This window comes from Trichechus manatus, unplaced genomic scaffold (genome assembly GCF_000243295.1).
Source record: "Trichechus manatus latirostris isolate Lorelei unplaced genomic scaffold, TriManLat1.0 scaffold00033, whole genome shotgun sequence".
NCBI classification, from domain to species: Eukaryota; Metazoa; Chordata; class Mammalia; order Sirenia; family Trichechidae; genus Trichechus; species Trichechus manatus.
Window position 1 is genome coordinate 4,808,866 of NW_004443969.1, and position 20,130 is coordinate 4,828,995.

Sequence of the window (20,130 nt, forward strand, 5' to 3'; positions counted from 1 at the left end):
AGGGATGGTTCAACATTAGAAAAACAATCAATGTAATCCATCACATAAATAAAACAAAAGACAAGAACCACATGATCTTATCAATCAATGCAGAAAAAGCATTTGATAAAGTCCAACACCCATTCATGATAAAAATTCTCAAAAAAATAGGAATAGAAGGGAAATTCCCATTATAATTAAAGGCATTTATACAAAACCAATAGCCAACATCATCATGAATGGAAAGACTTTGAAAGCATTCCACTTGAGAACAGGAACCAGATAAGGATGCCCTTTATCACCACTATTATTCAACATTGTGCTTGAGGTCCTAACCAGAGCAGTTAGGCTAGAAAAAGAAATAAAGGGCATCCAAATAGGTAGGGAAGAAGGAAAAGTATCTCTATTTGCAGATGATATGATCTCATACATGAAAAACCCCAAGGAATCTACAAGAAAACTACTGGAACTAAGAGAAGATTTCAGCAAAGTTTCAGGATACAAGATAAACATACAAAAATCAATTGGATTCCTTTACACCAACAAAGAGAACCTTGAAGAGGAAATCACCAAATCAATACCATTTAGAATAGCCCCCAAAAAGATAAAATACTTAGGAATAAATCTAACCAGAGATGTAAAAGATCTTTACAGAGAAAACTACAAGACACTACTGCAAGAAACTAAAAGAGACCTGGGTAAGTGGAAAAATATACCTTGCTCATGGATAGGTAGACTCAACATAGTGAAACTGTCAATTCTACCTAAAGCAATCTACAGATACAATGCAATCCCGATCCAAATTCCAGCAGCGTTTTTTTATGAGATGGAGAAACAAATCACCAACTTCATATGGAAAGGGAAGAGGCCCCGGATAAATTAAGCACTACTCAAGAAGAACAAAGTGGGAGGCCTTACACTACTTAATTTTAGGACCTATTATATTGCCACGGTAGTCAAGACAGCCTGGTACTCGTACAATAACAGATACATAGACCAATGGAACAGAGTTGAGAATCCAGATATAAGTTCATCCACCTATGAGCAGCTAATATTTGACAAAGGCCCAAAGTCCATTAATTGGGGAAAAGTCTCTTTAACAAATTGTGCTGGCATAATTGGATATCTACATGCAAAAAACTGAAACAAGACCCATATCTCACACCATGTACAAAAACTGACTCAAAATGGATCAAAGACTTAAATATAAAATCGAAAACGATAAAGATCATGGAAGAAAAAATAGGTACAACGCTGGAATTCTAGAGGCAGGAAATGAACTGATGGAGCTACTTGGCTGAAAACGTGTTATCCTTCAAGAAAAAGGAGTAATGATTCAGAGGGTGGGGTCACCACTGTGGACCCAGAGGACAGAACATTGAACTACAAAGGATTATTCTCAGGACTTCAAACCTAATGGAATCTGTGCTGCTGGGTTTCTAATTTGCTTGGGATGGGTGACCCCTGTATTCTTCCAATTTCTCCCTTTGGGAATGAAATGTCTTTCCTATACCTTTCCCATCATTATAATTTGGAAGCAGATAACTTTTTTTCTAGTTTCATAGGTCCAAAAATGGTGAGAAATTTTCCCCTCAGATCTCACCCATACTTGATTTAGATGATTTTTAAGTGACATGATTTGTAATTTTTTTGAGTTGATGATATTTAGATGAGATTTTGGACTTAAAGTTGATGTTGGAATATGTTAAGACTTTTAAGGATGTTGGAATGAGGTGAGTGTATTTTGCATGTGGAACAGATGTGAATTTGGGGGCAGGCAGAGGGCAGACTATAGTAGGTTGAATAATGTCCCACCAAAATTCCTGTCTACCTGGAAATTAAAAACGTGAACTTATTTGGAAACAGAGTCTTTGTAGATGTAATTAAGTTAAGGGTTTCATAATGAAGTTGTGCTGTACTTAGGGTAGGCCCTAAATCCAATGACTGATGTCCTTGTAAGAAGAGGAGAAAATGTATAGAGACAAAAAGAGAAGACCGTGCAAAGATGAAGGTAGAGATTGGAGTTATGCTGCCAAAAACCAAGGAATGTCAAGAGCCACAAAAAGCTGGAAGAGGCAAAGAAGGATTCTCTTCTAGAGCCTTTGGAGGAGGGGTAACCCTAGAGACACCTTGATTTCAGACTTATGGCCTCCAGAACTGTGAGAGAATAATCACTCTTGTCTTAAGCCACCAGGTTTGTTGCTGTTGCATCAGCCCTATGAAACTAATACTGATAGCTAGACCCAGATTTATACAGATTCCTCTCCCTGAGTTCCTAATAGTAAGTTACAAGTCCAAATGGACTTAAAATTAATATCCATCCAGACTTTTGCTTGCTTGTCCTTGTTTCTGAATATCCTCTCTCTCCCAGACCGTAAACTATTATAAAATTAGCCAATGGCATATATCCTGCTTGGTGTTCTCATCAGATATACTTTGTGGACTCAGTACAGCATCTCCTGCCTCAGTGAACCCTGGGTTCTCAGTTTTGGTATTTCCAGGTTGGGCCCTCTGATCTTTGTGTAATTTCTGTTAGTGATAAATGAAGAGAAGCCAAAGTAAAGTGACGACTGTGAAAATGCAAGACTTTGCAAAGACAAACCAGCCAGTATATAATGATTGCCTAGAGAATAAAATGCATGTATGTTTTAAAAGAAGCACCTTTACACTGGGTATTGTTCTTATTTTCCATAAGCAATATTAATTACCATGTGGTGTATGGAAGGGCATGAAATGGGAAGTCAATGATGAACTGAATAGAAGGCCTAGTTTTACCTTTTCCATACTCACATCATTAAGCCCTTAACATTGTTGCATATAATGAGGATAATATCTGCCATGCAATATTAAGAGTTATGCTGAATGCAGGATTGATCTAATGATGTTTATTAAATGCTGGTTCCTAATACTTTCCATAGTAGGGATGTGATAAAAAAAATAAATAAATTTATGGATATAAAAATTGTTGACACAGAGTAAGTGCTCAGAAGATATTCCCTTTTATGGAAAATTCCCATTCTTAAAAAAAATTCTCCACATTTTTAAATCACTTTTAAAACTTTTTAGCAAACACTAATAAAAGCACATAGCAATGGGCAGCTGGACTTACATTTTTAAAACCCACTCTCATATTTTCACCAACACACACATCCCTAATGGAAGAAGAAAATCATTTGAAAAAGTCAAAACATATTTGGCTTTCTTCCCTGTATTTATATCTTCTGCCAGAAAAAGAGCTGTGTGACTATATATCAAGTGTAATGAAACAATATTATGAGGAATATTCTGGAGAAGTAATACATCACTCTACACATTGAATGGTCTTCGTATTCATTCACTCAGCAAGCCCTTTTTGAGCACTTGCTCTGTGCCAGGTGCAGCGCTAAACACTAGTCACAAAGACGTATGAGATACTGTCATTGCCTCAAGGAACTTACAGTCCGTCTAAGATGGGGTTTATAGTAGAAGGTGGATGGAATGGGAAAGAGGGTGAGGGGAGAGGAGAAAAACGGGTAAGTATATAAAGGTAATGGTGCATTACAGGTCCAGTAAAACATAAAGCAAGCAGTTGTTTACTCTTCCTGAGGCTGGGAGGGAGGGACCAAGAGCCATACAAAGCTTCAAGGAGGACGTAGATGCCCAGTAAACTGAATCTGAAATGATGCACAGTATGCACCAGGCGGGAGAAAAGGAGGGAGGCAGGGCATTCCTGGAAGAGAAAACAATAAACTTAGACAAACCCATAGCAGTCGAGTTGATTCCGATTCATAGCAACCCTACAGGACAGAGTACAATTGCTCCACAGGGTTTCCAAGGAGCAGCTGACATATTCGAACTGCCAACCTTTTGGATAGCAGCCAAACGCTTAACTACAGTGCTACCAGGGCTCCAATAGAATCATAGTTTTGGCATGTGTTACAAAGATTAACCCATTGCCATCAAGTCGATTCTGACTCATGTGATATTAGGTGTGGTTAACAAGACAAATCGGCAACTAATATCCAGGGAAAAGTTATCAGTAAATTATCATCCAACACTAAAGAGGAAAATTTTTGGTACAGTGAAATGATTGGTATTTCAGAAAGGACTCTTTTGGATTAAAAAGTTGCCACTAAATTAAAACCTTTTCAGACCAGCTATTATTAACAATCAAGGAAGTGGACAGCACCTTTCTAAATCAAGCTAATGAACAAACCCTTTGTTCTTATTAAAATTTACCTTCAGTGAAACCTGTCTGGATAATCATGTCTTATACCTGGATTATGCTTTCGACTTTGGGGGAACAACCACCTGAAATATGGACCAAGGATGTGCTCCCATCTTTACATTCTACCTGAAGAAATGAACCTCAGGAAGTTTCCCAAGATCAAAGAGCTGGGACCAGAATTTAGATCTCATGATCTTGTCTTTGCACTATTTTCTCTGAAGATTGGCCTTCAGAGTACAGTAAAATTTTGAAAGATAACACACAGTTCAGCACTCCAGATGGATTTACAGCTTCATTTATCACCACTCATAACCACTTGCACTCTATCATCTAGCCAGTCTCAACTATTCAAGGCTTAAACAAGACAGTTGCGTTGTCTTGTTTCTTCTTTTCATATGTTTTCTTTGTGTCTGGAACATTCTCTTCCCCCTCTTTGCCTATCTAACTCTTGTGGAAGGTTCTTGTTCTTGTTCAGGCTTTGTGAATGGCCCCAAGAAATCTTGTATTTACCCCAACTAGCACTTATCCTTTTATATTGTAATTGTATTCATTTCTATCCTAGGCTGAACTTTTAAAAACAAGAGGCATCACCTTACTCATCTTTGAATCCTCTTTAACTAAATATTGAATGACTGAAATAATGAATGAATAAGTCCAGGGCCCTGTCCATCACACTATGCTGCCCACTGACAAACCAAAGTCAACGTTTCTTGAGACTGCTCTTTTACTCTATTTTATTTCTTTTGGAGGATATAACCAATCAACCAACCAACCAGTTGCCATCAGTCAAGTGAGCTCTGACTCATGGTGGCACCAGAGGATATACATAAATGAGAAATCTTGCCATAGCTGTCCTTCCTTGATCAAGTATACTTGCCCTACATAGTTTCTCTGTCCTAATTCTTTCACTGTCTCAAAAAAATAAATAAATAAAATTATTCAAGTAAAGGGTCCATCTATTAAATACAGTAAGTACTTTCATGCTGTTTACTTTCCATTAAAATAAAATGGAGCCCATTTTTCTTAGGACAAAATCCTGGAAACCAGAGTTGTGAGAAGTCGTGTTTTTCAATCTAGCATCAGTGATTCATCTTAGAAATTAAGGTTTCTGATGAGAAAGAGCCTCACTAAAGCACCAGAGCTGATAGTGTCCCTGCAAAGCCCATCCATTAAGATCAGAGGCAACTTTGGTCTGCTGTGTTAACCCAAGCTCTAAAACAGAGGGGCAGAGACTATCTCTAGAAGCAAGACTTTTCTCAACCCTATTGTAGAAAGACACTCATAATGTAAGGCCTGTTATTTGGGGGGTTTTGTTTTGTTTTGTTTTTGCTTACAGAAACCAGTCATTCTCATGAAGATTAGCATATCTGTTTCAAATGCTCTGAAGCCCCATAGTTGCGTTTTCTCCAATTCTGTTTACATATTTTAAAGTAAAAAGTTTATTTCTGCTGATTTCAAGGAGGAAGTAGTATGCTTCTGAACTTAAAAGTCAGAATGTATCTCTTTAGAGGGCAAATACATTTACATCCTTCGTTGACTGTTCTTTCATTCAAAGAATATTAATTGAGCACCTGCTAAGTACCAGATATTGGGCTAGTCACTGGAATTAAAAAACCAGTTGCTGTTGAGTCAACTTTGACTCATGACAGCTCCATGTATGTTAGAGTAGAGCTACACTTCATAGGGTTTTCGATGGCTGATATTTTCGAAAAAGATAACCAAGCCTTTCTTCCAAGGTGCCTCTGGGTGAACTAAAACCTCCAGCCTTTTGGTTAGCAGCAAAGCATGTTAACCCCTTGCACTATCCAGGGCACTGGAATTACCGAGAATGAAAGACAGAGACTCTGCCTTTAAAGAGCTAGTAGAGAGATGGACATGAAATAAATACTTATAATACAGAAGATTAATTGTTATTAAGGAAGTACAGAGAGTATTATCCAGTGAGAGCATGACTATCTGCCTAGGGGAGTCTGAAAGTTTTCACCAAAAATATTCTGCATGAGATGTACAGTAGGAGGACAATTTTGTGGGTAGAGGGTGGGTATATTGGGCAGAGTGAACCGTGCGTTCTGAGATACAGAGGCAGTAGGAAGATGTTATCCACATCATGCTAAAACTTCCCAACTGAACTACATGCACAGTCTGTGCAGCTATCCCAGTTTTATTTCATTTTGGTAGCACAGCACTAGGATGAGTAATTGCATTTTTTATTGAATTAGTCCATTCTTTAGATGCCATTTAAGCTCAATCTCCTTCTTTCTCTACCTTCTTGGTACAGATCCATGAAGAAATCTTGCAGAGGTTGCTACAATATTAGCAGTTCAGTTCCCTGGTGACTTCAAAATGAGTTTTTATCATCATTATAGTTAATAATAATTGCAAATAAAATCCTCAGCTTTTATGTCATAGAAATTGATTCTCAGTATACACCTGTCTATGAAAATGTCATATCCCTTAAAAATTGCTAGTAGAACAAATTACAATACAAAGCACTTACATAGCACTTTTGTTTTGGAAGATAATTTAAGTTTATTGCCCTCTATTAGTGGGAAGAGAAGCCGTAACAGGGTTAATTGCCTTCCTTAAGGCCACATGATTCATGCGATACAGGGAATGTGAGAATTCAAGTTAAGGATATCCCTCCAAAGGAAAAGACCATATAACCTGTCTTACACTCAGTTGTTGGTGGGAAGGTAGGCTTTGTGCGTGATTTGAGTTTTCTTCCCAGTGGTAAAAAACAAAACAAAAACATCAGAGTACTATGAAGAATTTCCAAAACATAAATCTTTTCAGAAGGTGGACTTCCTTATTTCACGGCTTATAACCCAGCTTAAATCTAGTTCTGCTAATGTAACATCATGCTGTGTCTTTCCATGGAAGGTCAGGTTTGTTAATGATGAGTAATTTTGTTCAGTTGTGGTGTATTGCTATCAGTTATGTCCTGGCATATATTCAAGGGCCAAAGAACATTCATAAAGAGAAGGAGAAAGGCTGTGGTGTTCCTACCTACCGCTGTTTTGCCAGGCTCCAAATGAAGCTGGAAAGAAGGGAAACACTTTTCCCACCATATTTTGTGCTTGTGTCAATGTATAGAACTCCCTAGTTACCAAAATCATGACCTCTCTGTCAGTGTGTCATAATGTGGTGGCTTGCCTGTTTCTGTGATGCTGAAACCTATGCCACCAGTATTTTGAACACCAGCAGGGTCACCCAAGGTAGACAAGTTTCAGCAGAACTTTCAGACTAAGACAAACTAGGAGGAAAGGCCTAGTGATCTATTCTGAAAATAAGGCAATGAAAACTCTGTGGATCACAACAAAATATTGTCCAACATAGTGTTAGAAAATGAACCCCCTAAGTTGGAGGGCACTACACAATACCAACAACAGTGGACTCAAACATAACAATGATCATGAAGATGGCAGTGAAGGATTGGGCAACATTTTCTTCACCAAGTGTCAGAACTGACTCAACAGTAACCAATAACAAAGTTATCAAAAGGTGTTGATTACCAGATGGTCCCAAACCAACATTAGGGAACAAAACAATTGCAAGCCAACCAAAATGTTAATACCATTCTTTTAGAACTTTGCTATGAATTTAAAACACATTGCAAGGCTTCCAACTTGGGCACCTATTGAGCAAGGTCTTAAAACATTTACTTAACTTATCTTAGATCTGACAGACTTGAACAGTGACTTAAAACATATTCATGTCTACTGTGTGAAGGAAGCCCTGTGAGGGATAAAAGAGATGGATTTGACACAATCTAGCTTTCACAGATTTATGTTTTTTAATGGTGCTAAATGTTATTCTGAAGTAGTGAAGACTCTATCACAATACCCATCACACAGACTCAAACACAAACAGACAATTCTTACAGGTGGACCATTGCCCAGTGTGTCTTAGGGTCACTATGAGTTGGAATCGACTCAATGGCAATGGACTTAGTTGTTTTTGGTTTTAGTGTAATGGTTCTAAAACTTCAATGTGCATCAGAATCACCCAGAGAACTTGTTAAAATACAGACTACTGGGCCCCACTCCTAGAGTGTTTGAATCAGTAGATCTGGGGTGGGACCAAAAATGTGCATTTCTGCTCCCAGACACCTGGCTAACTCACAACTAAAGCCACTCCCAAAGTCCACCTTTCAACCAAAGATTAGACAGGCCTATAAATCAAATAATAACACATGTAAGGAACATGCTTCTTAGTCAAGTGTACGAGACCAAATGGGCAACACTTGCCCAAAAGCAAAGACGAGAAGGCAGGAAGGGACAGGAAAACTGGACGAATGGCCGTGGGAAATACGGGGTGTAAAGGGAAAGAGGGAGAGTGCTATCACATCACGGGGATTGTAACCAATGTCACAAAAGAGTTTGTGTATAAATTCTTGAATGAAACACTAATTTGTGCTGTAAACTTCCACTTAAAGCCCAATAAAGTTTTTTAAAAATTTGCCTTTCTAATAAATTTCCAGGCAACACTGATACTGCTGGTCCAGGAACCACTCTTAGAGAACCACTGCTTTAGCTTATTAATTCTGTGCTTCATTTGAGGAGCCACGATGTCTTTTGAAAGACAATAAGTGACTTGTCATCACAAATTTATGAAGAATGTCTTCACTAACTACCTAAAACATGAGTTTCTAGACAGTTATTAATGCCTTACTTTTCCAAGAAGTAAATGAAGTAATAGTGTTTTCTAAAACTTTTCAAATTTACTTCAAAAATATGAGAATAAACCTTCAAAGTAAAAGTTGATATTCAAATACTATAAATGTTAAATGAAAGAAGAATCCATTTTATTAAGAAAAAAAACTAATAATTTTAAGATAGCAGAAAAAACTATACTTATTATTCCATTTAAATGAAGCTCAAGAACAGGCAAAACTAATCCATCATAGTAGAAATTAGGACAGTGCTTCCCTAGGAGTCTGGGATTGACCAACAGAGGCACAAAAACATTTTCTGAGTGATCTTAATTGGGATAGTGTTTACATGAGAGTATGCATTTATCAAAACTCACCATATTGTAATTATGATCTGTTGAGTGCACTCTTTGTAAATTAAATTTTACCTCCATAATGAAAGATCAAATAGAAAAAAAATTTCAAAACTGACTACTTTGTATGACATTTGCATGCTTAATTAAAAAAATAATATTTCTTTTAAGAACAGTTAAATTTATAGTCATTTGAAATAAAATTGTCCTATAATATTTTAAAGTTGAAATACTTGGCCATAAATGTCAATTGTAAATTACTGTAAATTTGCCATCAGCACAATGACTACCGTGTGACCCTATTCATGTTTATCACAGGTTGTGATTTTGCCTGAAGCATCTAAGGAAACTCCCAGAATAATTAAAAAGATGTAGACCATTTCCAACAGAGAGAAATAAATTCTCACACGCACAATATCCTTCATTTGTAATATTTCTTAAATCTTCTCTTTTGGCTTCCTCAAATATCACCATGCCCATTCTCTTAATGCTAAAGGAAAATCTGCTCTTTGCCAAATGGGATAGTAGGGTTCACTGAATACCAATGATAACTCTTCTTTTAGTGTGTCTGAGCCTGTGTTGAGATCGTGATTTAATAAAGTTTCTTTCATTTTTTTTTCCTCATCACTAAGGTCTTTAAAATTAGGACCAGGAAGAATCTCTAAGACGCGGTACAATATAGAAGTACAGTATATTCTTTGCACTTAGAATTTCATATACAATGAAATTTCAGCGCTCTTACATTGTCCATATTATGACGACATACAGATGGATTTTTTTCTTATATTTTCTTTGCATTTTTAATTCTTTTGTAGATAAAATTTGGTTATTTGATTATGAAAATTTCTTCCAAACTAAATCGTAACACCACTAAAGCGCCACATGAAATAAGCATGTGCTTCTCATCCTTTAGGCCAGGAATGTAGAATTAATAAGCAGTGAGATGCCAGTTAGTGCAATTCCATGCCGGTCTTGCCACACCAACTTATCACAAAGTCAGACTCCAAAATACCAGTTTGCTAAGGACAGAAATCATGTCTTAACTACCTCAAGTCTACGTATTTAACAAAGAATATTTGTGGAAAGATGAGATTTTAATTTTCTTTTACCCTCTTATCTTCTGTTTTCTATGTCACAAGTTTGAATGGGGCTGTAGTTAGACTTAGTAAGAAGAAAAGGTTTTTATTAGCACAATAATCCATCAATATTACAATATAAATGGCAGTAAAAATTTCCATAAAAAAGGTTTGTTCATGGATGTTCCACTCTGAAGACACTGAAAATCCTAAACTCATTCAAGTATGCCGTGTAAAGGCTGAAGGCTATCCCAGCAAGGGTACACAGAAAGAAACTAGAATTGTAGACATGGGAGTGTTTTTTACATGGAACTAGGAACATGAGAGCAGTGGTAGAATCATCCAGGTAGGTCTTGAAAGAAGGAAAGAGAGAGAGGGTGACAGACGTGAAAAGAGGAAACTGGATACAAGGTGAACACTGCATGGACTAGACAGAAAAGTAAAAAAATATTGTATAAAATATATATAATAATTAACTATATTTTGGATTTTCTCTAGTAAGATATAATACATATGATTCCTGATTAGTCCAACCCCAAACAACTCACTCACAACTTCTAACTTTAAAAAGAATGGACAATTTCCTCTACCTTAAAGATACATGAAGGCCATACTTATATTAAAATGTGAAAGAAAAATTTTTGTTCTAATTTTGTGATTCCACTAGAGAAAATTCTACTAGGGAAAAAAAGTAAACCCAAACAGAAAGAAACAATCTTTGATGGTTACTAGGGAGGGGAGCAGTGGGGAGAGAAAAATACTAACTATAGACAATAGATAAGTGGGAACTTTGGTGAAGGGTGAGATAGTACACAATACTGGCGAAGTCAGCAGAATATGACCAAGCCAAGGTCATGGAAGCTTCACAGACACATCCAAACACCCTGAAAGACTGAATTACTGGGCTGAGGGCTGGGGACCATGGTCTCAGGGGACATCTAACTCAATTTGCATAACATAGTTTATAAAGAAAATGGTTTATAAAGAAAATGTTCTACATTTGGTGAGTAGTGTCTGGGGTCTTAAAAGCTTGTGAATGGCCATCTAAGATACTCCACTGGTCTCACTCCATCTGGAGCAAAGGAGAATGAAGAAAACCAAAGACACAAGGGAAAGATTAAGTCCAAAGGAGCAATGGACAACAACTACCACAGCCTTCATCAGACTGAGTCCAGCACAACTAGATGGTGGCCAACTCCCACCACTGACTGTTCTGACAGGGTTCACAATAGGGGGTCCCGGACAGAGCTGAGAAAAATGTAAAACAAAATTCTAACTCGACAAAAAAAAGGCCAGATTTACTGGTCTGACAGAGACTGGAGACACGCCGAGAGTATGGCCCCCGAACACCCTTTTAACTCAGTACTGAAGTCACTCCTGAGGTTCATTCTTCAGCCAAACAATGTGTCAGGGACTAGTTGAGATAGAGAATGAAAACAACAAATGTCATGTAACCAAAATAATGTGGACCATCTCATTCCATCATTAGCCCTCCTTATCCCACCTTCTCCATCTCTGTCATGACCACAAACAACCATAATGGGCAACAGTTGCAGAATTTGACCCACTGCAGTCTTCATTACTTTTAAAAGTTCAAAAGGAGGCGGGGTGGGGGGGACCTATTCTTTCTCCTGCCACACAGTTTTTGGCCTTTAAAGTTAATTTAGCCAATGCGATGCATTTTTGTTCATTCCCATTGTTTTTTGCTTTTTTTTAAAATGTTGTGAATGTTTACTACACTGACAATGCGCAAAAATTCCCTAGAGGTTTCTGAATTTCTGAATTGGAGCAATGTACAACTTAGTAAGTATCTGAATATTTCCAGAGCTCCAAAGTGGGTCACGTCATTATATTCAGGCGACCAAACTCGATGAAGATGTTTTATTTTAAATTATGAGATATAATAACTTTAAGAGTGAGGGAAAAATTAAGTCTAAACACCCATGGTTGAAACTAAATAAGGTTACAAAAGGTCAAAGAGTCTTTTGAGCTCCAGCATCTCATAGCTTTCCAAAAACTTCTCATCGTAGGGTTTTTCCTTAGATTCTTACTGCATTTTGTCCGTAAGCTAACGCATTACCTAAATAGAGATAGCCATTTTTAGTATAAATTCCAAAAGCCATAAACGTTTTATAATTGAGCACATAATTTGAAGAGATCTTTTCCACTCAACCCTTTTTACGGTTGCAAATTGGAAAATACTCAAGTAATTACTCCCTTAATAGTCCAATGCTTGCAACTATACATACTTTATGAACATCACAGCATCTTTTCCTCCCCAGAGCAATATCAAGGGGGGCATGAAAGAACTTAACTTGTACAATTAACCAAATCATCCAGAGCTTTGATTCAAGATTCCTTCATTAAACCATTTATATAATACATTGCTAAGTGGAGGGTTGTCCAATTTTTATGATGCCTTTCATTTCAATTCAATGGCTGCAGTTAGAATGAAAAACCAGCATCTGCAAGATCAGCAAGATGATGCAAAACCCTTACACTAGAAACATTTTTTTCTGCCTCCACAGTTTGCCTGAGGGCAGTCAATGCCAGGGCACCAATAAGGGATGTGATTTTAAGACCCAGAAAGTAACATTCATTTGTGCTTTTCCAATAAAGAAAAGGGCAAATAAAATGCTTGATTCCTATAACCTCAAACACTTAAACAGAAGGCCACTGGTCATTTTGTGGTTCTCTAGACGAACTCAGAGGTAAATAGCAGTTTGAAATTGTACCCTACTTTAGGCTATAACACGTTTCCTGCTATAGCATATTTCACAATGTGGAGATTCATATATTTCCTGTTTGGGCATTGTTAAGTGGTGATATGCTTATATAACGGATATAGACGGGAACTTAAATCTGACATGCAGAGAAAAACTTAAATCTTAAAGCTTGACATTTTATCTCTTAACTTGGACAAGGAGGTAATTGCTGAACAAGACTCTTCTTTTGCCTATGGAGGTGGTGTAAATTATCTGAATTTGAGTTCTACATTATCATATTTAAAAGTAGCTTCACTTAACTCCATATGTTTACATATGATGAGAGTCTAATTAGGCATCATTTGATATATCCTGGAGACCACATTGCTTTTAAAAATAACTGCTGATACGTGAAGGAAAATGTTTCATTATGGTCTATTTATCACTTAGAAGACTCTGACAAAGTGCAGGTAAGCTCACAAGAAAGAGACTTATTATATTCATTTTATATTTATATTCATTTTCATATTCAAATTATATTCATTTTATAATTATAGTCTATGCAATATTGTCAAAGGCCTGGCTTATAAACCAAAAAGTAACATAAATCATTAAAAGTCAGTCTCCAAAAATATTAGAATCTTAGTACAAGTGATGCATTTGTATGTAAATGAGAGCCTATGGTAACTATGATCTTCCAGGTTATCAGGTTTTTCCTTAAAAGAGTTTTAGAGAGACCCATTACCTTCCCCAAAATGCAAAGTATCCATACACAATACAGATTTGCAGAAAAAAAAGAGTAAATCCTTGACTGAAAACTTGATCATTTACAAGTCTCCTTATAAATAAGAGCATCACAAATAAGAACAAAGAAAATAGCAGAAACATTACTTAAAACTAAAACAACAGTGCAATTCTGTTCTGAGCTTTTCCCCTTTCTTTTGGCCATGTACTGTCAGAAAAACATGAAATTTTTAAAAAGGGCCTGAATTAAAGAGTGTCTCCAATGATCTCACTGGTTTTGAGTTCTATGGTGGCACACATAAAAGCATGCTTTCATACACTCTATAGTCCTTCATACGCTCTTCCATAATCACTTTAGTATAACCACTAGTTCAATGCTCACAATAAGGGTTGTCCTTTTCTTTGGAAAGGATAAGAAATCCCAAATCTATAAGACAAAGAGATGCTGTTATAGAATCTGTTGCCAATTTAAAACTATCTATTTCCAGCAGTTTGCAAATTCACCAGTTCCAGCCAGAAAATTGACACAGACTAGAAACTCTTACAGAAGCTCACTAAACTTTTTTCCTGAAATATACCACCAATAGATTCTCAGTCAAAAAGTCAAAGTCATCAAGATAAAACATGTTTAGTGGAAACTATTCTCTCCAGTTTATATACACACCCAAACAGAACCAAACACTTTACTCAAATCCAACTTTCAATTCAAACTCAAACCAAATAGATATCTCCACTGGCAATGCCCTGGCACACCAATGCCCATGTTTTAGGTAGACGGATGAAGATACATGTACAGAAGCACAGAAAAGAGCCAAAACCTGGGTCCTACCTTGAGTGTTTTTGAGGGCTGACACTTGATGTGATGGGACACGCTGGCAGTTTGGTTCATGTTGCAGGACCCTGGACAGTGCACGATCCCAAACGGAGTTCCAGGATGAGCTAGAGATCAAGTCTCTTCTACTGGACTTCAGCAGAGTCTGCTGCTGTTGCTGCTGCTACTGCTGTTGCTGCTGCTGCTGCTGCTTCTGCTGCTTCCTCACTCCGGAGGCTGAGACGCTGTCAGATTGGAGGGATCTGTATCTCACTTAGCCCTAAATAAACCATTCACTTCGTTCATCATTCTCAAAGCTCTTGGCGATGTGTAATAGAAAGCTAAAGACAGTTTCAGTTCACTTGCACTGTACCTTTTCAGTGCTGAGATGTGACAGCTCCACAATACAGCCAGTGATCTTGGCTCTTGTTCTCCTTTCAAAGGGACGAATACCAGAAAACATACAGAAATCAATTTCAGTCCCACAGTTAAAGGGACATTCTCAACTCCCCGGTTCTACCAAGGTCATACTTTTTTTTCAGTACAAAAGAATGTTTCACACATACACATACACACACACACATTCATATTCTCTCTCAGATATTTTATCATAATTCATTATTCATTCTTGTATTATTTTTTATTCCCTCTCAGATAGTGCTTGCAGTCAAAACACCAGTTAATGCTGGGAAAGAACCTGTTGGTGGTTTTAAGATTACAGGTCTTTTACATCTGCATGGTGACGGACTAACATTACTTTTGGATATTCAGGAAAGTCTGCAGTAACCGCCAGCTCAGAGACTGGCCTTGAGTAAGCTAGGAGAAAGCTTAAGGTATATAAAAAAAGTTTTCAAACACAACTGCTGGGTATTGGACACTGCACCAAATGGGGGGGAAGAAGATTATTTTCTCTTTCTTCCTTTCTTTTTAACCATCTCTTCCCTTGAGGATGCATTTTTGAGTACCTGGAACAAACTAGTGGTTAGCGCATGCCAGCCCAATTCCCAAATAGTCACCTTTCTGCCCCGGATGTCACTGTAGGTAAAACTGAATCATAAGTATTATGAATAAAATTTCCCCAGAGTAATCAGTCCCCACTAAGGGACTAGTTAGAAATAAGGGATTCAGTAGGCTTGACTAAATGGAGAACACTGTTCTCCAATTCTTATCATAAAGTATTGGATGTGGTCTAAGCTGATGTGTATGTCTCATGTATTTTTGAAGACCAACACTGTTCACTCATCAGAAATATTTCCTACTGATGAAATGTGAAGTTTATAAGGTTGAACTACATGAAGCTTCCAGGAAGCGTTATGAGTGGGACAAGAATAATACACATATACTTTAGTTTGAGGAGGAATAAACTTGTGATTTTGTGAAATAATCAAATTTACATGATTTTTTAAAAATGTTCCCAGCTCTGAAGCAAAAAGAGAATTGAACATTTTTGCAAAGTAGTCTCTGAATATTTGAGAATGGCTGATTTTCACAGAGTGCTATTTCCACCAGTGTAATGGAGGACAAGTGTTAGACAGTAGCAAGATCATACCGTCTGAAGCCAAAAGAATTAATAGTAGAAGGATTGGAGGAGTAAAGATCATGGGCAAGGAGATGGAGCCAATAAGAACGAGACAAAAAGTTGTTTGGGGTAGCAAAATCGAGGATTCACATTGAGCAAAACCAAAGGGAACCTTAAAACCAACAAATACTGAGATTTAAAGTTTAAATTTTAAATTACAAATGTGAATAGCGTGTTGCTCACCCTATATTTTTGTTGGACAGTGCTGCTTTAATAATCTATGGAGCAAAGAAAATTTTATGTTACAAATTTTAAAACATTTTTTATTAGATGACAATTAAAAAAAATAAATTTGTGGGATGCAGCTAAGTCAGTGTTTAGAGTGAAATTTATATATTTCAATGTATATATTAAAGATGCAAAAAGGCATAAAATTAATGACTAAAAAGCTATATATTCATTTGTAGGAGTTAGAAAAATAATGATAAAATAAACTCAAAGTACAGGGAAGTAAATAATAGAGAAGAGAATATATTAATGAATTAAAAAAATACAAAGCATACAATCCAGTAAACAAGTCCATGAGCATTTCAACATGTAATCTGGTAGTTTAATAATCTCTGAAGAACTGAATATTCTACAGCCTCAGCTCCTCTTTCTTAGGTAGTATTTGGCACTAGATTTCTGAGGCACTAGATATCTTGGAGGCCCAGGGAGCACAAGTGATGCAGGAGTTCAGACAGAGTTCCTCACACACATAGAACTATAGAGTATGGAGGGACCCATCAATACTGTAAGGAATCCTAATTGGGCACAGTGAGAAAGCCAACATTTGCCTTCCACAAAGAGGACATGGGTAGCTGAATTACAATCACTGTAGTCACATTGGACTTTCACCTCTTCTCCACACTTCCTCAAAACTGTGTTCCATTCACACTTGGATGGCAGTTAGGATCCAAAAAAGACGTTGGCACCAGCACCTAAAAGTAAGTGGCCAGAGTCCACCTAAAATTCTTTCCTAATGTTGAATTTTGAGGAAAATGTCAAAAAAATGCACATTAAGGGAAAAGGGTCCCTAGGATACACGTTTCTATATCCCATAACTTATCACTGTAACAAATTCTAATTCCTTCAAAAAAAAACAATTGGTGAGAGCAAAATATACGACCCAAGTCCCATTTGGGGTATTATTTTCCCTTTCTGTTACATTGCTGTTTTAGAATTAAGGAAATGAAAACAATAATACTTTTTAAATATGTCTATTTAAAACAGGTATACCTTTTTTGTAATTTTGTGAAATTCACCGTGCCTTAATATGCCCAACTGGAATGTACAATAATACAACTAGAAGAGATTAGAAAAAAAAAATTGTAAAATTCTAGAAAATTATAAATACTGTTTAATAAGGAAAACATAATACAAATTTGGGATATATGGAGTTCAATATGTTAGTGTGAAAACAGCTGCAAAATTTTATCACAGTTTTTCATATGGTAGGATTTTTAAAAATGGTCAGATCTACTCAGGACACACTATACAGTGATTCATTGTGAACTAGAAACTTCAGACAATTTAGTCCAAAGAATCAATTTCAGATTTAATCAACAACCGTGATAATAATATAAAACATTTTGTTTTCAGGTTCATCAGTTCATGCAAAATTAGGAGTGACCCTCCCCATCCTCTTCCCAAAGCAAGTGAGGAAGATGGTTATTAATTTTAGAAAATAAAACCCATAGTATTCCTTGCACAGTTATCATTTGATATGGGAAAGAGAAAGCTAGGATTGACTTAATGAAAATATTCTAGTAAATAAAGCTTTGAAACATTGTCAGATAGATTCTACTACCAGTTGCTCTCTATTTTAGGCACTGCCTGCTCTAGTCCTAACCAAATGTTCAAAGTAATGACATGCGAATTGCAAGCTTGGGCAAGACCAGGGTCTTAGTAAATGAAAATGATATCTGCAAGGATACTACCCTGATACTTGGAGTCCATTGTAAAAACCTAAGTTCCTACATGGCATAGAGAGACAACCTCCTATCTTAACACCCACTCTGTGTGTCCAGGTCTTCTGCTTAACCTGTCCCCTGAGACATCTGCATTCCTTGCTAGAACTAGAATCCATTTTCAAATTGTCAGCTGCATTGATTTGGACCTTAAGACCCTCACCGAATTCCTGCCTGGCATCTCTTTCTCCATCGATGATCCTTGCTTCTGGTATCTTCTCATCTTCATATTGTTCCCTGAATTCACTCTGGTAGATATCACTGGCCTAAATCTGACCTTCTTTGCCTTCAAAAATTGATCTTTCCTGAAAACTCCTTAAATCAGTCAGAATAGGCAAGGTTATGCTGCAATAATAAATAACCTCAAAATCTCAGTGGCTTAAAACAATGACGGTTTGTTTGTCATTATGCTATATGTTTATAATAGGTTGATGGGGGGATCTGCCCATCTTAAGGAACCCAGGTAGATGGAGGCTCCATCTTGACACAAGCTTCCATAACCAACATGGCAAAGGGTAGGAAACATGGCAAATCACACTCTCCCTTAAAGGTTTCTGGCCAATAATGGCACATAGCACTTCTACTTATATTCGATTGGCCAAAGCCAGTATCATGGACACACCCAAGTTCAGGTAATAAGAAAGTGACTTCCACCATGTGCCTAAAGAGGAGTGGAACCAGAATAGCAGTGAACAACCACAATGACAACTACACCCCTACTGTTCTCTCTTTCCACCCTTTACAGCCATATTCCTACATCTGCCTGCCAGCCTCAAGATTCCAGCATGCTCACATGTGAGGTTCCACATCTCATGATAAGTTCACTCGGAAGAGATTGCAGATGGATGTAAGACAGACCTGTTTCATTATTAACAGGGCTTTTATAATATCTTTTCCTGGGTTCTTCAGGAGTGGGACTCAGATCTATAGTAATCCTTGTATACTGGAAAATATAAAAGTTGAATGTGAGCCAAGTGTGAGCTTTTCCTCTGCTGGTGCATATAGCTCTGTGAAGGCCAGGGACCCTGGTCGGTGGCAGAGCAGGCAGGACTATGTCTGGAGTGCAAACTCTTATCTACTGTGCTGTATAAACAAAAAAAAAACAGATTCTTTTATCCTTTAAGCATTGTCTCCCTCCCTAGTACAACAAAAATTGAAACTCTTATTTTTCATTCTTTCAATAGAAATAATTTCAAGGAGTGCCTGGAAGAGCCTAATGATAGTACTATGAACTCTTAAGTAACAATAAAATGCAGATTTATGTAAAAGAACACAACTACCTAAATTCTCTTTTATCTTAGATGATCAACTGCTACGTAACTTCCAATCCCCAACCCACCTCTCTTAACCTATGCCCCATAATATTCCAGTTAAACAATATGCTGAAGGAATCACGAAGGTGGTGATTTAGAAAGTCATGGATATATATATCAATCACCCTTGTAAAGCACATGCTTCAAATTTTCAATTTATCTTGTAATTCAGATTATGAGGTGGTTTATTTTTTTCCCTCACTCATGAAGTATTGCCTGATGCCACATAGATGTGAGCAGGGATTGTTATGTTGTTGTTGCTACCTGCCATCAAGTCAATTCAGACTCAACAACAGAACAAAACATTGTCCAGTCTTGTGTGATTCTCACAATTGCTAGCACGTTCCAGTCCATTATTGCTACTATTGTTGATTGACTCCTCCTGATGAGGCTTTCAAGCTAAATGAGTTGGACAATGTTCTGTTGTGATCCATAGGATTTTCACTGACTAACTTTCAGAAGTAGATCACCAGGACTTTCTTCATAGTCTGTCTCAGTATGGAAGCTCCGCTGAAACCTGTCCACCCCGGGTGACCTTGCTGGTGTTTGAAATATCGGTGGCCTAGCTTCCAGCATCACAGCAACACACAAGCCACTACAATATGACAAACTGAGAGACAGGTGGTGGGAGCAGGGACTAGAATTGGCAAATTGATGAAATTATTACCTAGCCTACCCTAGCCAAGTTCTCTAGCTGTCTCCTTATTACCACATCCAATAATAACTGACCCAACACCCATTAACAACTGTGACTTGCCCCTGT

The 20,130-nt window shown here is 37.2% G+C and overlaps 1 protein-coding gene across 3 annotated transcripts in view; it reads right to left on the minus strand.

Annotated features, from left to right (window-relative positions):
- Positions 1-15,106, minus strand: part of DPP10 (dipeptidyl peptidase like 10) — a 1,865,365-nt gene extending 1,850,259 nt beyond the window's left edge. For all 3 annotated transcript variants that reach the window (XM_004375073.2, XM_023730177.1, XM_023730175.1), the window contains exon 1: positions 14,545-15,106. In XM_004375073.2, coding sequence (XP_004375130.1) covers positions 14,545-14,604 — 60 coding nt within the window. In that variant the 5' untranslated portion in view covers positions 14,605-15,106. The remainder of the gene's footprint in view (positions 1-14,544) is intronic.
- Positions 15,107-20,130: the final 5,024 nt, after the last annotated feature.